The 19,882-nt window shown below is 29.4% G+C and overlaps 2 protein-coding genes across 5 annotated transcripts; one reads left to right on the forward strand and one right to left on the reverse strand.

Moving 5' to 3' along the window:
• The first annotated feature begins 354 nt into the window (after window positions 1-354).
• LOC122510112 lies at window positions 355-2,991 on the forward strand. The gene is made up of 2 exons (XM_043624528.1): window positions 355-494; window positions 615-2,991. Exons 1-2 carry the CDS (start codon window positions 417-419, stop codon window positions 2,745-2,747), a joined length of 2,211 nt encoding a protein of 736 aa, XP_043480463.1. The 5' UTR covers window positions 355-416; the 3' UTR covers window positions 2,748-2,991.
• A 40-nt stretch (window positions 2,992-3,031) lies between these two features.
• Window positions 3,032-19,081, reverse strand: LOC122510113. Of its 4 annotated transcripts, none has more exons than XM_043624531.1 (3): window positions 19,039-19,081; window positions 18,704-18,971; window positions 3,032-5,835 (listed from the first exon to the last, which is right to left on the reverse strand). In XM_043624531.1, exon 3 carries the CDS (start codon window positions 5,773-5,775, stop codon window positions 3,727-3,729), a length of 2,049 nt encoding a protein of 682 aa, XP_043480466.1. In that variant the 5' UTR covers window positions 5,776-5,835; window positions 18,704-18,971; window positions 19,039-19,081; the 3' UTR covers window positions 3,032-3,726. The 4 variants fall into 4 exon arrangements, with proteins under 4 accessions (XP_043480466.1, XP_043480465.1, XP_043480464.1 ...); XM_043624532.1 differs by having other exon boundaries at window positions 5,782-5,835; XM_043624530.1 differs by lacking the exons at window positions 18,704-18,971; window positions 19,039-19,081 and adding an exon at window positions 7,848-8,269.
• Between the last annotated feature and the right edge of the window lie 801 nt (window positions 19,082-19,882).

Raw genomic sequence — 19,882 nt, forward strand, 5'->3', positions numbered from 1 at the left:
TTACATTTTATCAACATTATGCGTATGATTTGACGTTTCAGTAAATAATAAAATCCTAGTAATATTTAAATTTTTCTCTACTGAGAATCTATGAAAATCAATAAAACTATTTGTAGAAACTACGTCAATCGATAGAGACAATCGATTGTCGTCATAAATTTGAAGAATTGATTTTAGATTTTAGAAATTTCTTAGAAATTACATAAGAAAATTAATTATTATAAGAGATCATCTACATCATTTGTTTACCTATCAAATTATACAGCAGTCACGTAGGACAATTCAAACATATGAATAAATTTAAATTTGTTTAATTAGTAAAAAAAAGTATATAAATTACAAAACTGGTTAAAATCTCTTTAATAGTAAGAGAATATTTGTTAAATTACTTATTAATTTCTAAAATAGACATAAAAATGATAATATTAACAATTTTGAGTATTTTTTTATTTAAGGTTTCGAACACCGAAGGTGTAGTAAACTGGAATACCGAGGTACGTATTGAAAAATAATTATTACAAGCTATGTATGTATTTTTTATGTTCGATAATGAATCGACTATTTTGAAATTTTTGAAAATTAAATTTTTCTGATTCAAAAATTTTTTTGTTTAGGAAATTGAGAAAACAGTGATACCATTGGTTAGGACATTCGACGATTCTTGGAAAGTTCATACGTACAGATCTCCAAGGTATCATTACAAGAGTCACTTTGGAATAATAATTAAAAAAGGAACAACTTTTACCCTAACGACTCAGGCAGTAAAAAATCTGACATATTTTCACTTTTACTGCATTACTGAAGAGTATGAAAACCTTATCGATGAAGACTTTGAGAAGACAAACAACAGTAAAAAAGTTTATACAACGACATCCGATTGTGTGCCAATGTTACCAGTATCGTACAACATCGATGTGAAGGTAAAATTAAGAACTACCAATTGGATTGATCTACCTGTTTTGGATACAAAAAATATAACCTACCGTATGTCAGAAGAAGCTGAAAGAGAGTTTTACAAAAGAATAGAAGTTTATGGTTTTGTTGAGAGTTATTATGTACAGATTTTAATGACAGCAAGTGACGTAAAGGCAATGTTAGCAAATAAGTTCAGTTTGTATGCTTCTGTTCAAAATGAAGAGGATATAATAAAATACTACAACTATGTGACAGGTGCGAGTCGATATGTAAATAAAAATGATTCGTACGGACATATTATGGTTGAAAAATATAGAATTTTTGATCAAGTTTATAACAAATATACTGGACTTTATCATGAAAGAAGTATATCATTTGGTAAATCTATAGTAAACAATTTTCTAAATCCTGTTCGAGGATTACGATGGGCTTTAATGCACGAAATTGCACATTATTATGATCTGCCATATTTAGTTAATGGTTTTGCAAATTCCTGGGAGACCTGGACCAACATATTGAGTTCTTTTTATAAGAAAAAGATTTCAGACGAACCCGCATTATATGACTATAATAAGTTAGAAGACAATGAAATTATATCTAATTATCGACAAGGTATTAGTATTAACGGAAATTGGAATAAACAAGAAACAAAGTATGACTTTAGAGACAAATTACAAGTCTTTTTAACATTATTTGGATACGATGGCACTGACAAATCATTTAGAGAATTCAACATTCGCTATTATTCAAAAAAGAATACAGCAAAATACGATGTAATACCAATAATTTTGGAAGTGTTTTTTGATTTGTACAAGATAAATATATTGCCATTTTTAAAGAAAGTTGTGGACTTTAAAACTTATCATTTAGTAAGTGAATTTTTAGAATTACGACTTTTGACCGGTCGTGCTGTAATGCCGGCTATTGATTTCGGCCTAAAACCAACCGACATGAAACTTAGGAGCAGGGAAAGAGACTGGAGATCACATTTACCTTTGATGTTTATGTCTAAAATGAAGAAAAAGTTCGTTGAGGTGATATTTACTATTGAATCCCCAATAGATCCCACTGGTGCTTGTCTGTATTTGAATAACATTTGTCACACTATTGTTGGCAATCGTATGAACATCAAATTATTATCAAACGTGTACTCTGCTTATGTTTTACAGGAAAAAAACCAGACCTTATACGTGAGTGATATAAAATACCACAAGATATCAAAAGATAAAAAAATTGATATCAAACTAATGGATCTTCCTTCTATTGCAACAAAATTATTCTCCGATAGTCATCAATCCTTTACCATTCAAGGACTTAATTGCCTAATTTTTAAAATATTTATAAATTATAAAGAAATGACAATACAAGTAAAGCAAATCAGTACCTACATTGACCCCTATTTTAATAATAAATTATATTTTTCAATAAGTTTAGAAAGGAATAATTCTTCTATTTTTAAATACAACTTTTTGGGTTATCCAAGACTGAATAAAACTGTCGTACGTGTACATAATTTCCAGATCAATGATAAAATCCACATCTACCATGCAAAACCAGACCACCGTATAAAGTTTGACTTGGGGGTTTACAATGGTTTCATAAAAAATAACACTTTTCTATTGACAAATGCTGGTTTACACAATGTTGCTGACAAGGAGCCAAAAATGATTTCATTATTAATCAATAAAATTGACAAAATTAATTCGAAATATATGTATGATTTGAAGAATAATCCATATTATCAAGGACTCTTAAGACAATATATGAATAGTCTACGTTCTGAAGGATTAGAAAGAATGATACCAAAAAATTGGATTACACCGAGAAACTAGAATTTTTTATATTTACTATTTCTGGTACATCTGTTAAACCATTCAGTGTTCGGTTACTGCAAACTATATGAAACATGAATTATATAATTTACAATTAAATCAAAAGAATTATATTATTACCTTCTCTATATATGTCATTCCTAATTTTTTAAATCTAAAAGTCGAAAAAATTATTGGCAATTATCAGTTGGCGTAGATCATCCATCTAAAAAATTTTAACAATTGTATATTTCTTCAGAAAACAAAATCTTTTGAATTCAGTTAATTAAAAACATTTGTGACGACGGTTTGTTGTGCAGAATTTGTAAAAAGTGTTTGTGAACAGAGAAATATTTGTTAGAAAATGATTGTTTACCAATTTTACGTGCCTGTGAACAGAGAAACCATCGAACACAGTTAAATAATAATTGTAATTTTAATTACACTTCTTAAAGTGCAATAAACTATGCTATTGCTTTATGATTGATTTTAATGACTTTCTTATCCATTCATCCTTTATGAAATATTTTATTACCTTCAAACAGTGGTTTACAGCTACAAATTATTATAAAGTTTCTGTGAAAAACTACATAGAAATGTTGTTGTCATTGTAATACTCCAAATCAAAATTTATTAAGAGTAAGTTGTTCGCGTACAACTTACACTGTTTTTATTAAAAAATATATTAATTTCAACAATTTTTTTAAATAAACAAAAATTCGTTATTTTAAAGGAATTTGACGCCAAAATCAATTCCTAATTAAAGTGAAATTAAATTACATGTTCACTAATATAAATATTATGCTATTACATTCCTTAGTATAGGTTAAGTTCTAAACAGAAGAAAGTCAACTTATTCCAGTTTTACACTCCAAACGATAAGTTCAATTATTCTTTTTTCTTCGTGTATTATTATAAAGTTTTGCTAACAAATGTCAACATTCAACACAACTGATTAATTCCACAGCAATAATTCGAAAAAAATTGCCACAAAGATATCTTAGTTTGCTGCTGTAATCCAGTTTTTTGGTATCTTTTCTTCTAATCCTGTAGAACGTAAAACATTCACATAATTAATTAACATTCCTTGAAAATATAGATTTTTCTTTAAATCCTCATTGTATTTCAAATAATAATTATTAACGTTTTCAATTTGTAATGAAATCATATTTTGCTCCATGTCAGCAACATTATGTAAACCGACTCTTGTCAACAGAAAAGTATTATTTTGTTTAAAATTATTGTATTCCTTCAAATCAAACTTTAAGCGAGATGGTTCGACATGGTAGATGTGAATTTTATCATTAATCTGGAAATTATGTTCACATAGCAGAGCTTCATTTCTTTCTGGATAACCCAAAAAGTTGTATTCGAAAACAGAGGCATTATTTCTTTCTAATCTTATTGAAAAATATAATTCATTTTCAAAATTCTTGTGAATGTAGGTATTGGTTTGGTGTATCGCTATATTCATATGTTTATAATCTATCAAAATTTTCATAAATGTCCACGAACCGTGACCTTGAATAATAAAGGAATATTGTATTAGAGATAAACATGATTCTGTTTCCCGCAAATCCTTTACTTTGACATAAACATTTGTATCTTTTGATATGGTGTGGTATTCTATATCACTAGCATACATGCCTTGGTCTTTTTTACTTAGAATATAAACTGAATAAACGTCTGATAATAATTTGATGTTCATACGATTGCCAACAATAGTGTGACAAATGTTATTCAAATACAGACAAGCACCAGTGGGGTCTATTGGGGATTCAATAGTAAATATCACCTCAACGAACTTTTTCTTCATTTTAGTCATAAACTTTAAAGGCAAATGTTGTCTCCAATCTTTTTCTCTGCTCCTAAGTTTCATGTCAGTTGGTTTCAGGCCGAAATCAATGGCTGGCATTACAGCCCGACCGTTCAAAAGTCGTATTTCTAAATTATACGACAGGGAAGGAATAGTTTTAAAGTTGATAACTTTCTTTAAAAATGGCAATATGTTTATGTTGTATAGATCAAAGAAGACTTCTAAAAGTATTGGTATTACATCATTTTTGTCTGTATTATTTTTAGAAAAGTATCGAATGTTGAATTCTCTGAAAGATTTGTCAGTACCATCATATCCGAACAATGTCAAGTAGAAGTGTACTTTTTCCCTATAATCCCATTTTTTATTCTCGATAGTAATTCCATTGCGATAATTCGATAGAAGCGTGTTGTTCTCGTGATCTTCGTAATCAAGCCAATAATCCATAGAGGAAAATTTGTGTTGATAGAATGCAGAATAAATATTAGTCCACGATTCCACGGTGTATCCAATACCGTTAACAGTCCCTTCAATATCATAATAATGAGCAATTTCGTGTAATAAGCCCCACTCAAATCCTCGAATAGGATTTAAAAATGTATCTGCTGCAGAGGTGAACGCTATACCGTATGGATATAAATGTCCCCCGTAGAAATCTTCTTCAGTACGGCTAAAAATTCTGTATTTTTCAACTAAAGCATATGCGTATGAATCATTTTTATTTACATATCGACTCGCGCTTGTCAAATAATTGTAGTATTTAATTATATCTATTTGGTTTTGTACTCCAACCAATAGACTGTAATTTTTGGATTGCATTTCCATGATGTCTTTTGCTGTCAGCAGCACTTGTACGTAGTAATTCTCAACGAAACCATAAACTTCTACTTTTTTATAAAACTCTCTTTCAGCATCCATTGACATGCGATACGTTACATTTCTAGTATCCAAAACAGGTAGATCGATCCAATTTTTTGTTTTTATTTTCATTTCCACATCGACGTTGTATGATACAGACATCATTGGTACACAATCAGAAGTTGCTGTCAAAACTTTTGTAATGTTACTATGATCTCTAAATTTTATTTCATGAACATTATACTTTTCAGTTATACAGTAAAAGTAAATATTTCTAAGATTTTTTAATGCCTTAGTCGTCACAGAAAAAGTTGTTCCTTTTTTTATTATTATTCCAAAGTGACTCTTGTAATGATACAATTGTTTATTGATCATGTGTACTGCCAATGAATCGTCATATTTTCGAATAAGTGGCCTTACTGTTCTTTCGGTTTCCTGAAAAATATAAAAAAAACATTTTATTTATGTTCCACTAACATGTGGTTGCCTATAATTAAAAGTACATATTACTATTTGTTAACTTGTATACATTATGGTATCCAAAAAAATTTAATTTCGAATTTTGATTATTAACACATGCCAATAATCAATTCAAATTTCCAAAGAAAAATACATGGGTGAAATAAACTTTTCAAAAATCCTAAATTTTTCATTTTTAGCTAAAAATTTCCCCGGTTTCAAAATAGTGGATGATGAAAGCTGCGTTATGAAAATGAATTACAATGAAAACAATGTTTTAAAACATATTCATTGACAGAAAATCAATAAACTTTTTTTCTACAAGGATTTTGGGATTGTTAATCCAGAATTTAGTAACAGAAAATAAACACGTTTTGTTTAAGGGGTTACCCCCACTTGCAACTTTGAAAAAATCGATTTTTCTTTTATTGCATTTTTTTGAAGCATAAGTAACTGAAAGTATGTCCTGAAAATTTCAAGTCAATTCCAACAAAATTGACTGAGATATGAGCTTTGAAAGAGGCGAAAGAGACTGATATATACTGATTTGTATATACATATATGCATCGATAAAATGAATATCTTTTTTTTAATTACCACCATGACTTTTCAGCCTACTTCTGGAAACCAAACTATTACGTACTCCCACTTACCGGAGTTGATTCTATGTAACTTTACAAAAAAATTATTTTCTTCGTGGAAACTGAAATTGAAACTTTAAACGCGTTTTTCTCGAAATGGCATTTCTGAAGTCGGTGACCAAGATTACTCAAACACTAATGAACCGATCTTCTTGAAATTTTGCAGGCTTATTTAATACATAAAAATGTAGTCTTTAATCGTTCGATTTTCTTTTTCGAAAAAAAATGTCCGTTTTATAGCCAAAAAACGGACGTTTTTTTTCGTTAAAATCGAACTTTTAACTTAGACTGTCAGCCATTTTGTGAAAAATAAATATTTTTTTAAATCCTTCGATTAAAGACTAGTTTATACTCATATTTGACTAAATTTATCCACATTTTTTGATTCCGATGATTCACTTCGCCGCAATGTTGGTCACCGCAAACCGTATAAATAAAAATATTATTTCGTTGACGGCAGTTTGACACTTAACTATGTAATATTTTTTAACAAAAAAATTACTAAAAGTTCTTCAATATGTGTTCTTTAAGATGATATAGTTATAGATTAAAAAGGTTTTGTAGTTTTCTTTAAAAAAATTCATAAAAAAGGCTTATTTTTTTGCGCTACAAGTGGGGGTAACCCCTTAACATAAGGACATGAAAAAGAGTACACACTGGACATATGCTTAAATAATTATTTTTCAAACATACCTCAGTATACCAGTTAACTACTCGTTTGGTGTTCGAAACATTAAGAAATAAAAAAATACTTAAAATTCTTAATATTATCATTTTTATTGCTATTTTTCAAATCGGTAATTGAACCAAGCAGTCAAAAAATATTCTCTCACTGTCTTGTGATTTATATACTATTTTTTACTGATAACAAATTTAAATTTAATCATATGTTGGAATTGTCCTACGTCACTGCTGTATAATTTAAAAAGTAAACAAATGTTGCAAATTGTCTATTTTAATATTTAAATTTCTAATGTAATTTCAAAGAAATTTCTAAAATCTAATATCAATACTTCAAATTTATTTACAAAAGATTGTTTCTATCGATTGACGTAGTTTCTACAAATAGTTTTATTGACTTTCAAATATTCTCAGTAGAGAAAACTTTAAATATTACCAGAATTTTATTATTTACTCAAACCTCAAATTATACACATAATGTTGATCAAATGTAAATCTAACACAATCTAACAAAATTATCTAACACAATTTGTGCTATATAAGATATGAAATTATATAGAAAATTTTAAACTTAAGTTTTGAAGTTATTATTTCATCCATAGGCCTTCAATGTGATAACATTTTATAACCTCAAAATATATGATTTTTTTAAAGCACCTAATTTACCTCGTAATTAATATCTGTTATAAATAATATCTAAAAAATATTTTATTACATTAAAATTGTCGATTTAAATTAATTTGGTTCATTTTTATTTCTTATTTTTAATTTTTTATTTAGGAACAATCACATCATCGAACCACCGAACCAGCGAACCATCGAACGTGTTCCTATGTTTCACAAGCTAAAACGACATTAGCAGAAACAGATTTCCTCTCTTTGCCTCGTGGCGCGTAGGCGCTTCCGTACAACAGTGCTTACATGTGATTCGCGTCATTTGTGGATTTTATTTTGCATCCTATAAATGTGAAATTATAAACAATTAAATTGTGCGTGCAAGTGTTTTTTCTCACACAATAAAAATAATAAAAATGATAATTTTAAAAAAATAATTGTTCTGTGCATATATGTGTGTTTGTGATTAAAATAAAGTGATATTTATATATTTGTTTGTTATGTATTTATTATAAGAATAAATCGTATTTCAATACTTACCTTAAATAATATTTATTTTAGTTGCAATATTATATTTAATATATTAAATTATAATAATTAATGATATTTCATTATATAAATACCCCCACAGCACCGAAACTTTCCTAAAAATTTGTTAAATATTTACTTGCAATGTTCGGAATATGTAATTGCAATGTTTATTGAAAGTTGTGGAAAGATCAATTTTCACTAAACTTTTTAGTTAAATATGCCGAATATTGCAAGTAAATATTTAATAAATTTTTAGGAAAGTTTCGGTGCTGTGGGGGTATATATATTTTTTAAAAAAAAATGGTATTCATATATGACCGTAAATACGACCCCAAATACGGGCATAAATACGGCTGTATTTACTGTTTCAATTACACTACCCTACTGAGGCCCGTATTTAGGGTCGTATTCACAGTCATATTTACGCTCATATTTACAGTCGTTCTATTTCAGTACGGCCGAAGATTAAGAAAAATGTGCAAATAAATGATGTGGATGATCAGTTATTTGAAATTGAAGTTCTTGAAAATCAATTTGATTTGGAAGCCGAGGATGAACATAATCTGCTTGATTTGGAATTGGAAATCAATGATGCCGAAATTCAGTTTATTCAGGAATAATTCACAGAGGAATAAGCTGTTAAACTTAAATGTTCATTTATTTATTTAATTTTATACGTATGTATTTCTTTATTTTGTGTTAATTTGAAAATATATATTTAATTATTTGAAAACGTCTTATGGCTGTTTTTTTATTCTGCAAATAAAAAATCTAATTTTTTTAATCATTCGTAAATTTATTAATTTAAAAATAAAATATTAATATATTATTTAAGTTAGTGGATAAACTTCCGAAAAGCGCATACCTCCGATTTTAATGAAAGTTGGTATACTTACGTAATTTTGTACCCTGATTACGAAAATCATAGTGAAAATTGGCGCAAATAAGGTTATCATGGTGAAAAATCCGAGGTATGCGCTTTTCGGAAGTACACCCAAGTTAGTTATTTCATTTAAAAGAATTTAAAAAATTTTTAAGTAGTTATTAATTCTAAATATTTCTTAGTTCCAATGAAATAAAATCATTAAATACAGAATATCTTGTATTTAATTTGAATTTTACCGCCTAAATACTTGAAACATTGAAATGTTTCATGAACACTGTAAAAAATTCTGGTGTATTAAAACATACTGAATGTAATTTTACACAGCAATATTATAGGCTGGACGTAGTAAATTTACTAAGTTTCAAAGTAGTTTTACTATTTTTAATAATTTTACTTTATATGACTATGTAATTTAATAGTTTTGTGTAAATTTACTACGTCCGACGTAGGAAAATTTGATCACTATGTCCAGCATGTTGTATTACACTCGTCTGTTTTTTTACTTTATTCTGTGAATTTACAATGGTCATGTAAAGTTACCACGGATACGTAAATTTACGTTGTATTGCATGTAAGATTACATGCCGCGTGTATTTTTCCTTTAGCGCGGAGTTAAATATATTATATGGATGCTTGCACATGCTCAAAATAAAGTGAACTGCCAACACCGACATTTTGCCTTTTTTGTGTTTTTATTATTAGTATATATATTTTAGTGTTTTCAATTAGTATTATTTAACAGATTACGCATTAGTTAAATTACATGCGGCATGTTTTTGAACAGAACGCTATTTGAAGCAACCCATTTTAACATTGAGCATGTAAAATAACATGCAGGTTATGTCAAATGATCAGCCATTTGTAAAATTACACGCTTGACGTAGTGATTTTCTTTTCCTACGTCGGACGTAGTAAATTTACATGAGAATTTTTTACAGTGAAGCATTAAAACTTTCATGAAACATTTCATTCAGCCAAAGTTTCATGAAACTTTACATCCCTACTACCATTCAAGATTCCACTAGAAAGTAAGGTTAGGTGTCAAAACTTGACGTTAAACATTTAACACATGAAAATTCCTTTCAGTAAGAGCATTTTATATTTTATCGTAAGCACTTTGCGTTTTTAACCATATTTTCACTACACGGAGAGAAATCTGTTGCTATTATTGCTTGCAGAATCTTTACAAATTTTATTAGTCACTGGCTGAATAGAATTTTAGCTTGAGGTTATAATAATTTATATACGAAATCATCTATTTAATGTAATGGAGAGTTCGATGCAATAAAAACAAAAAGCAGCTGCTAATTTTGCACGAAATCTTTATTATAAACCGAGTAAAAAAAAAGTATTCAGAATAGAGAAAAAGTATTGGTGGAGACGTTCGGTGAATGCGTTTTCGCGACAAAACCGTATTGGTGGGTCACGGTGAATACATTTCGCTTACCGTGAATACTTTTTTTTTAAACTCTCGATTTAAAGATTCCTAAGCAAAGTTGAGAATATTTATAAAGAGCGTAAGTGATCTGAAGTATAAAAATGACGATTGCGAGAAGGAAATAAGAAATTTTGAGAAAAAACGAAAAATTAAATGTGACAAACCTACAACGTATGATGATGAAAAGGAACATTGACGATACCGACAGAAACTTGAGAAATCCAAGTAAATGTATGTGAAACAGTAAGTTCCGCCGGTAACGTCAAAGTTCCTTTTAATCATCATACGTTGTAGGCACAGAAAAGCATATGGTAATTGATCAACATTTGACAATCTGTTTGTCACATTTAATTTTTCGTTTTTTTTTTAAATTTCTTATTTCCTTCTCGCAATAGTCATTTTTATACTTCAGGTCACTTACGCTCTTTATAAATATTCTCAACTTTGCTTAGGAATCTTTAAATCGAGAGTTTAAAAAAAAAGTATTCACGGTAAGCGAAATGTATTCACCGTGACCCACCAATACGGTTTTGTCGCGAAAACGCATTCACCGAACGTCTCCACCAATACTTTTTCTCTATTCTGAATACTTTTTTTTTTACTGGGAATATAAAGAGAACGTGCTATAAAAGTATTAGATTCTTCTTATAAGAATCGCTCGAACTCCGACTAATTTTCAGGCGGACTTTATACAACACAATCTTACTTGCGTGTACGCACATATAACTCACACACACATAATTATATTTCTCTGGATGGTTTCGAGGAACGGAACGCGTACAAAGCGGTGACGTTTGCAATAACATAACCTAACAATTTTCACATGTTGCTTATATATTCAAACACGAACAAAACTGCAATAATTTTTAAATAATATACTTACTATTAAATAAATATTATCTTTTTATAACAGCAACAAGTATTAAATACTACATATAATATATAATGTTTTACAGGACAAAGAAATATCAAATATAGAGAGAGAGAGAGAGAAATATATGTGTGTGTGAGTTATATGTGCGTATACACAGGTAAGATTGTGTTGTATAAAGTCCGCCTGAAAATCAGTCGGAGTTCGAGCGATTCTTATAAGAAGAATCTAATACTTTTATAGCACGTTCTCTTTGTATTTATAATAAAGATTTCGTGCAAAATTAGCTACTGTCTCTTATGCTTATTGCATTGAAAGTATTTTTACAATAAGTATATGAATCCATGCTAAAAATATAAGAGAAACGTTAAGCAATTTAAGTAATGTGCTCTTTCGAGTAATATTAGCAGCAGATTTCTCTCCGTGTAGTTTTAATATTTAATTTTAATAGTTTAGCACTGAAATAATTACAATGAAATTCACACGACGCGAAACATAACTATCACTGCGTTTTATTTTAAAGTAATAAGCCTAAGATCATTAAAAAGCGTACATTATTTTAGAAGTTATTACAATTTTTGTAAGACATTGAAAATGACGATTTTTTAAAAATATCTAAATAAAATATTGGCCAAATGACTTCTGAAAGATGTTGTTCTATTCAAAATGTTATCATCTTTTAAAACATAAAAGGAAAAAAAATTTAGTTTTCTTACTTTAAATGTTTTGAAATGTTTTTCATTCACCTGAAAATGGGTATGGTCTCTAAATTTTGACTGGTAGTGAATATTATATTTTTATTAGGGCTTTTCTTCTATTTAATATTGAAATACCATTAATATATATTACAAGACTAATTGTGTTCATATAATATCACAGATGTTTTTGTTGGAATTAAATTATTCTGGGATAAATGATTTATTACTATTATATTTACATATTAGTAAAATTAATATAATTTCGAAAATATTTACATGTTTTAATGTTCTTTGGATAATGCTAAAATAAGCATCAAGTTTATTTTTAAAAAATTAATGTTTTTGTTTTAAAAAAAAAATATTTATCATTAAAATTTAATTCTAAAAGTTACAGATGCTGAAACTATAATCCAATAATTATAAAACCTGTTTATTAACTGTTACACTGCAAAAATAAGTGTCTTATTTGATATCTTAAAATAAGATGTAAGATAGAAAAATGGTATCTTACATCTTAAAATAAGATGTTTTCTAAAGTATCTTACTGATTTTTAAGATGTTTTATAAGTCTTAGATATTTCTTCTATCTTAAAAAAGTAAGATACTTCTGTAAGTTTTTTAAAGTATCTTAAATTAAGATGTTTCTGTCTCAATAAGATGTTTAGCGATAAGATACTTGTGAATTGTAAGATGCGAAAAAAATTTAAGTTACTAAAAACTAAGATGCATAAATTGTCTTACATATAAGCCCATAGTTAACCTCAAAACTTTTTTCCCAAAAAATATGATGAAAATGTGTACGAAGATACTTTAAACATCTTAAATTAAGATATTTCAAATAACTTAAACGTGACTACCAAAACATCTTAGAAATGACTACCAAAACATCTTAAATAAGATACTTCTTTTTGCAGTGTAGAGTTTAATTTTATACCTTAAATGCTTATTTCAGCTTTATTCAAAGAACATTAAAACATGTAAAGTATTTTCGAAATTATATTAATTTTACTAATAAATATAATAGTAATAAATCATTTTTCACAGAATAATTTAATCCCAACAAAAACATCTTTGACGTTATAATATAATATAAGTAAAAAAATAACAAAAGTTATAATAAACTGATGAAAAAAATCTGTAGTATTTCTACTTTGCAATTTACATATAATGAACACAATTAATGAAATATTCTTGCATAATAATTGTGTTCTTAAATTAATGTTTTCTTTTGTCTCAAATGATAATAAAAATTCCCCTCCTTTACCGCAGTAAATTTAGTTTTTAGGAAGTAAATAATAATAATTATTAATAATTCTTAAAACATTGTGTTTTATTTAAAAACAAAGAAAACGAATGCTATCATTAATTTATTTATAATATTTATTTTCTTTACATTAGAATGAAAACATTTTGAAGCTGTATAATGGAAGAAAACTCCCCTCCGTTACCGACGGTATAATTATTTCCATTACACAGTACCTAAATTACAGACTTTATTAATCATCAGATTCGTTTGAAACTCGTTACTCGGGGGTTTTCGGGGTTGCTGATTACGAATCTGATGTCAGTTTTTGAAAATTCAAAATGGCGGATCCAACATGGCGGACACTTTTTTGAAACATTCATCGCATTTTGCTTGAAACTCGTTATTCGGGGGTTTTCGGGGTCGCTGAATTCGAATTTGATGTTCGTTTTTGAAAATTGTAAATGGCGGATCTAGTATGGCTAACACTCTTTTATATCATTAATTAGATTCGCTTAAAACTTGTCGCTCTGGGGTTTTCGGGATTTTGAATTTTCAAAAACTGACATCGGATTCGTAATCAGCAACCCCGAAAACCCCCAAGTAACAAGTTTCAAGCAAATCCGATGAATTTTTCAAAAAAGTGTCCGCCATATGCCCATATTGGATCCACCATTTTAAATTTTCAAAAACTAACTTAAAATTCATAATCAGCGACCCCGAAAACCCCTGAGTAACGGGTTTCAAGCAAGTTTCATCAATTTTGAAATTGATTGTCATTTTTAAGAAATGTCACTTTTGTGAATTGTTACTTTTGCGAATCGCCATTTTTACGAATTGCCATTTTTACGAATTGTTATTTTTGCGAATTGTCATTTTTGCGAATCGATATTTTTACGAATTGTCAATTTTCCGAAAAGTCATTTTTGCGAATCGCCATTTTTACGAATTGTCAATTTTCCGAAAAGTCATTTTTGCGAATTGTCATTTTTGCGAAAAATACAATAGTGAATTTATAGATACCTACAAGTTTCTATTGTATTTTCCGCAAAAATGACAATTCGTAAAAATGACTTTTCGGAAATTTGACAGTTCGTAAAAATGGCGATTCGCAAAAATGACTTTTCGGAAAATTGACAATTCGTAAAAATTGCGATTCGCAAAAATGACAATTCGCAAAAATAGCTTTTCGAAAAAATGACAATTCGCAAAAGTGACATTTCGCAAAAATGTCAATTCGCAAAAATGACTAATCGTAAAAATGATATTTCAGAAAAATCTCTTTTCGCAAAAATGACATTTCACAAAAATGTCTTTTCGAAAAAATGACAATTCGCAAAAGTGACATTTCGCAAAATTGTCTTTTCGCAAAATTGACTATTCGCAAAAGTGCAGTTCGGTAAAATGACATTACGGAAAAATGACATTTGGGAAATAATCATGCGCCCCTCATTTTTAATATATGGTCTGGTACACCTTTTTTCAATAAACGATATATTAACGGTGTTCGACGGTCTCTGAAATTTCTAGATTACATTCGACAAACCGCTATCACCCAACAAATACGGCACTGCCTGGTTTAAATGACGTGAAATTGGTAAACAATCATTTTCGAACGAGTTTTTCTCTGCACACAAGCACTTTTTGCAAAATCTGAATCCGAACCAATGACACAAATCTTCTTAATTACCCAAATCCAAAATATTTTTTTAAACCTTGAAGAAAAGCGGTTGCAAAATGGGAAAGGCCGGAGTAATGTAATGCGAATCATTTTGACAGCTGAGCCTTTACGCTCCCTGCATGCTTCTGCCCTCTAATGGCAAATGGTTGTAACAAACGTCTTGCCGCCTGTCATTACATTACTTTTGTTGCTTTTGCATTTACCATTTTGCAACCGCGTTTCTTCATGGATTAAAAAAATATTTTGGATTTAGGTAATTAAGAAGATTTGTGTCATTGGTTCGGATTCAGATTTTGCAAAAAGTGCTTGTATGCAGAGAAAAACTCGTTCGAAAATGATTGTTTACCAATTTCACGTCATTTCAACCAGGCAGTACCGTTTTTGTAGGGCGACAAGTGTAGGTCGCACATAACCTACAAATTTCAGAGACCATCGAACGCTCTTAAGCCCTCGATCCAGGCCGTGTTAAAGGCTCTCTCAAGGTCAATCAGGCACGCTGCCACTACTTTTTTTTCCGCGAGTTCCTTTGCTATGTGTGAGGTAAACCTCGACACGGCGTGGATAGTAGATGTCTTATAACGAAAACCGAATTGTTCATATGGAAGCAGCTGATTGTCCTCAACGTATTTATTTAGCGATTTAGTTATTAAAATTTCGAATAATTTCCCCATGTTAGGTAATAGGCTTATTGGTCTAGCTACTTATGTTTTTTGGATCTTTATTTTTTTTAATATAGGAACTACTTTTGCCGTTTTCCACACCTTAGGGAAATATCCCATATTTAGTAAATTATTGAAGACAATCAGGAGCAAGGTCATGAAGTTAGGGGGGAGATTTTTTAACGCGATCGTAGGTATATTATCGATACCTGTTGATTTTTTATTGTTTAGTTTTTTCATGATTTTTATAAAAGTTATATAATCATAGAAATAATTTTTATTTTCTTCGAATCTAGGATTTATTGCTGTATTTGTGTCTAAAAAGTTTATTAATGTATTTGTTTGATTACTATTTATTTTGTTTCTTTCTTTAAATTCATTGATTGTTTTGTTTACTATTTGTTCTAGTCTTGGACTGTTTGAGATTCTATTTTTATTATTTATATCGGAAAGATATTTAGCTAAAGCGTTTGCTTTATCAATGGGTTCGGTAATAATTATATTATCTGTTTGTTTGATAATCTTATTTAAGTTTATTGTTTCAGCATTTATTATTTCTATGTTGTTGTTGTTTATTATAAAGTTTGGAATTTCTGTATTCGAATTATTATTAAAAATTGATTTTATTTGGGGGAACATGTTTTCGGAATCATGGCATTTAATTTTTGATATTTTATCATGCCAATATTCATTTACTTTTTTGTCTAATGTTCTTTTTAGTTTTTGTTTAGTGTGTTCTAGTGCCCTTTTTAAGATTGTTATTTGTTCTCCATTTGTAATAAATTTTCGATTTAATTTGTGTATTAGTGATAAAAGTTTTGTTTTTAATAGTTGTAATTTTTTTATTTCTGGGGACAAGTATCTGGATATCGAGTCTTTGTGGCTGTATTTCGGCGTTACTTTGTGCAATTCATTTATCATATTTTCGTTTATCATTTTTATAAATACGTCAATTTCATTTTTTTGTAAATTCCTATTTTTTGGGATGTTTAATTTAATATTTTGTAAATTTTTTTTGTAATTATCCCAATTAGTTTTATTATAATTGAGTTTATTATTTTCAAAAGGTGCAAACAAGAAATTATCTAAATTTTCTATTTTTATTTTTAGTATTAATGCTTTGTGATCGCTGTCGTAAGGATATACTTTGCACATATTATTAATGAAATTGATAATATTTACTCTCGCGTCATGCATGACTATATCCAGATACGAGTCGCCTGAAGGAAAAGTTGCCATTTCTGGCCCTGTTAATATAGTTCTAAATTTAATTTGGTTTTGTGTGAGCCATTCTGCAAGAGCCGCTCCTCTTGTGTTTACTCTTTTGTCGTTCCAGAGGGGATGTCTTGCGTTTAGGTCACCTGCCATGATATAGTAATTGTTTATATTATTTAATTTTAATTCGGAGATTTCTTGGAGGTCGTTTGAGAAATTTGCTCGTCTGTCTCCAGGCGAGTAGGTGCTTATTATAAATAAGTTATTATTATTTTTTAATTTAAGTTTTATTATAGTAAATTCCAAATTTGTGATTTTATTTTGGCAAGAGAGATTTATTTTTTCATAATTTATTAATTTATTAATTATTATGGCAGTCCCACCACCCTTTCCCTTGGGTCTGTCATCCCTTATTATATTATAATTTGGGAAATTCATTTTATGTCTGTCCTTTAATTTGGTTTCGTTTATTAGGGCTATGTCGATTTTTAGTTTTTGTAGTACGTTTAATAAATTATATCTTCTGTTGTTAGCTACTATGGAATTTACGTTAATCGATAATAATTTTAACTCACCAAATTTAGTTATCTTCCCTTCTTTGTATTTATATTGATTATTGCTCTCCATTATTGATATTATTATTATTATTAGTTATATGCTGTTGTAAGATTTCTATGTTTTGAGCGTTTCGCTGCACCGTTTCCCTAATTTCGTTAATTTGTGTTGATATGAATGACTTCATTTGGTTCATAAAAGTAGCTAATATTATGTCAAGGCCATTATTCGTGAGTGTGTCGTTTTTCTGCGTATATAATATTTCGTTTGCATTTATTTCTAAATTATTTGTCACGTTTTCTAGATTCTTGTGCTCGAATCGCGTCAAGTTTGTTGTGGTTTCGTGTTTATCTTTTGTTATTATTTCAGGTGTTATTGTTTCGATTACAGCATGGTTTTTGTTCGCTACATCGGTATTATCTTTTAAACTTGTTTCGAAATTCAATTTATTTTTGTTGGTTATTGTCGCAAAGGAGATGCCCGGTTTTATCAAATTTTCTACCATAATTTTCTTTTTTTCTTTTAGCATTATTAAATTTTTTTTTATTTCTATTTTATTTTGATAATCAAGCAACACCGGGCATCCCCTGTACGATGCAGGATGGCTGTGATTTTTACAGTTTATGCAAAATATTTTTTCATTTTCGGAGTTTTTTTCTAACAATTTGCATTCTCCTGGCCCGTGTTGTTCCGCGCATTTTACACACCTGTATCCCCTATTGCAGAATTTCGCTGTGTGTCCGATTCGCTGACAGTTAAAACACTGGATTGCATTTTTATTTCTTATTTTATCCCACCAAACTACCTGGTTTGCTAGTCTAGTAATTTTTAGCATTTCTCTATAATCGCTATCTGTTGTTATTTTAACGAGGAGGGCATCGCCACCTCTTTTTGATTTGAAAAAATTTTTTAAATTTATTTTTTTTATTTCTTTAAAGTTAACGTTTTTGATATTCGCTTTAAGTAATTCTGTGCGGATGTCCTCCTCGTTAAAATCCCCTGCTACTCCCCTCAGGAGTCAAGAGTGAAGTTTTTCTTGGTTAGGAGTTTTTGTACGTAAATTGCTATTTTGTTATTAGACAAGTTTTTGAAAATAAAATTTTAAAGACTTAGAAATTTTATTAAAATACCTGTTAATAAGTTGATTTTTGTGTTTGTTACTATGAATGGTGGTTGTTGCGTCTTGAATTTTCCCTGGGTGGGGTGTTGTTCCTCCTTATTTATTTGTCGTTGATGTTGTTGTTTTTGTTCGAGGTTGTCATCTCGCTGCTCCTTGTTGTGTCGATCTTCAATTAGTTGGTGGTCCTGTTGTTTATTTATACTGAGGTTCATTTGTTGGGGGTTGTCATCGGCTTGTTCCATGCTGTCGTCGAAGTCCATTGAGGTTTGGAGCAGAGTCTACAATGAGAGAAGGTGCGCATCGATGTTCATAGCTATAGATATACCACAGCATGCTTTAGTATACCTATAGCTATGAACACCGATGCGCACCTTCTCTCACATTGGAGACTCAACTTGGAATGTTTCTCGAATTTCTTTTTCGAAGTCATTGGGTGGATCGTCCATGAAGTTGGAGTCGTATGTGTTATCAATTATGGGCGTTATTATCCATTGTTTTGTCTCATCTGTTATATTTTGTATTGAATTTTGCACGGGCTGTTGTGCTGTTAGTGTAGTTGTTTGATAATCTTCTTGATGTTGTATCAAGGTGTCCTTTTTATTTTTAGGGTTGTTTGGAGCTTGAATGAGCTCTTCGTCATTGAAGTTATTGTGTGCGGAACTTTGCGGCATAGGTGATACGCTTTTCCTTGTTTTACTTCTTTGTGTTGTTAGTTGCTTAGTTAATGGTGTTTCCTTATCAGGGTTGGTGATTTGTTTTTTTGGTTGAATGATAGTCACTTTGCTTGTTTTATCATTTATTAAACTTTTAATTATTGAATCAATCTTAGGATTTTTCGTGTAATTAGTTGAAAGTTCTCTTAGTCCATTTATTAATGAAGCTTTCTCTTTTTTGGATGAAACGAGCTTTTTGTTTTTTATGTTGAATGCTGGCCTAGAGTCAATATTTAAACCCGGCGTTGCCATGATCGTTTTTGTTGTTCACTTGGCGGGAAGATTGTTCACTCATGCGTCATTTTATCGGAGTAAATGTACGCGAGTAATTTACTGAGTTTTCCTTTGAAAAAGGTGCTAGGACTTTTTCTTCCTCAACTTCATCTCCCCTTCCAACTCCAATTCCATAGAATTTACAAAAATGTCGAATTTTCCTAAATTTAACATTTTCTCTAAATAATTCAAATTTTCGAATA

The sequence above is a fragment of the Leptopilina heterotoma genome, unplaced genomic scaffold (assembly GCF_015476425.1).
Source record: "Leptopilina heterotoma isolate Lh14 unplaced genomic scaffold, ASM1547642v1 Lhet_66, whole genome shotgun sequence".
NCBI lineage: Eukaryota > Metazoa > Arthropoda > Insecta > Hymenoptera > Figitidae > Leptopilina > Leptopilina heterotoma.

Coding starts and splice junctions, on each gene's coding strand:
- LOC122510112 (XM_043624528.1), top strand. CDS start 417: ATGATAATATTAACAATTTTGAGTATTTTTTTATTTAAGGTTTCGAAC. Junction 495..614: donor TAGTAAACTGGAATACCGAG/GTACGTATTGAA, acceptor TTTTTTGTTTAG/GAAATTGAGAAAACAGTGAT.
- LOC122510113 (XM_043624529.1), bottom strand. CDS start 7,274: ATGATAATATTAAGAATTTTAAGTATTTTTTTATTTCTTAATGTTTCG. Junction 5,836..7,193: donor TAGTTAACTGGTATACTGAG/GTATGTTTGAAA, acceptor TATATTTTTCAG/GAAACCGAAAGAACAGTAAG.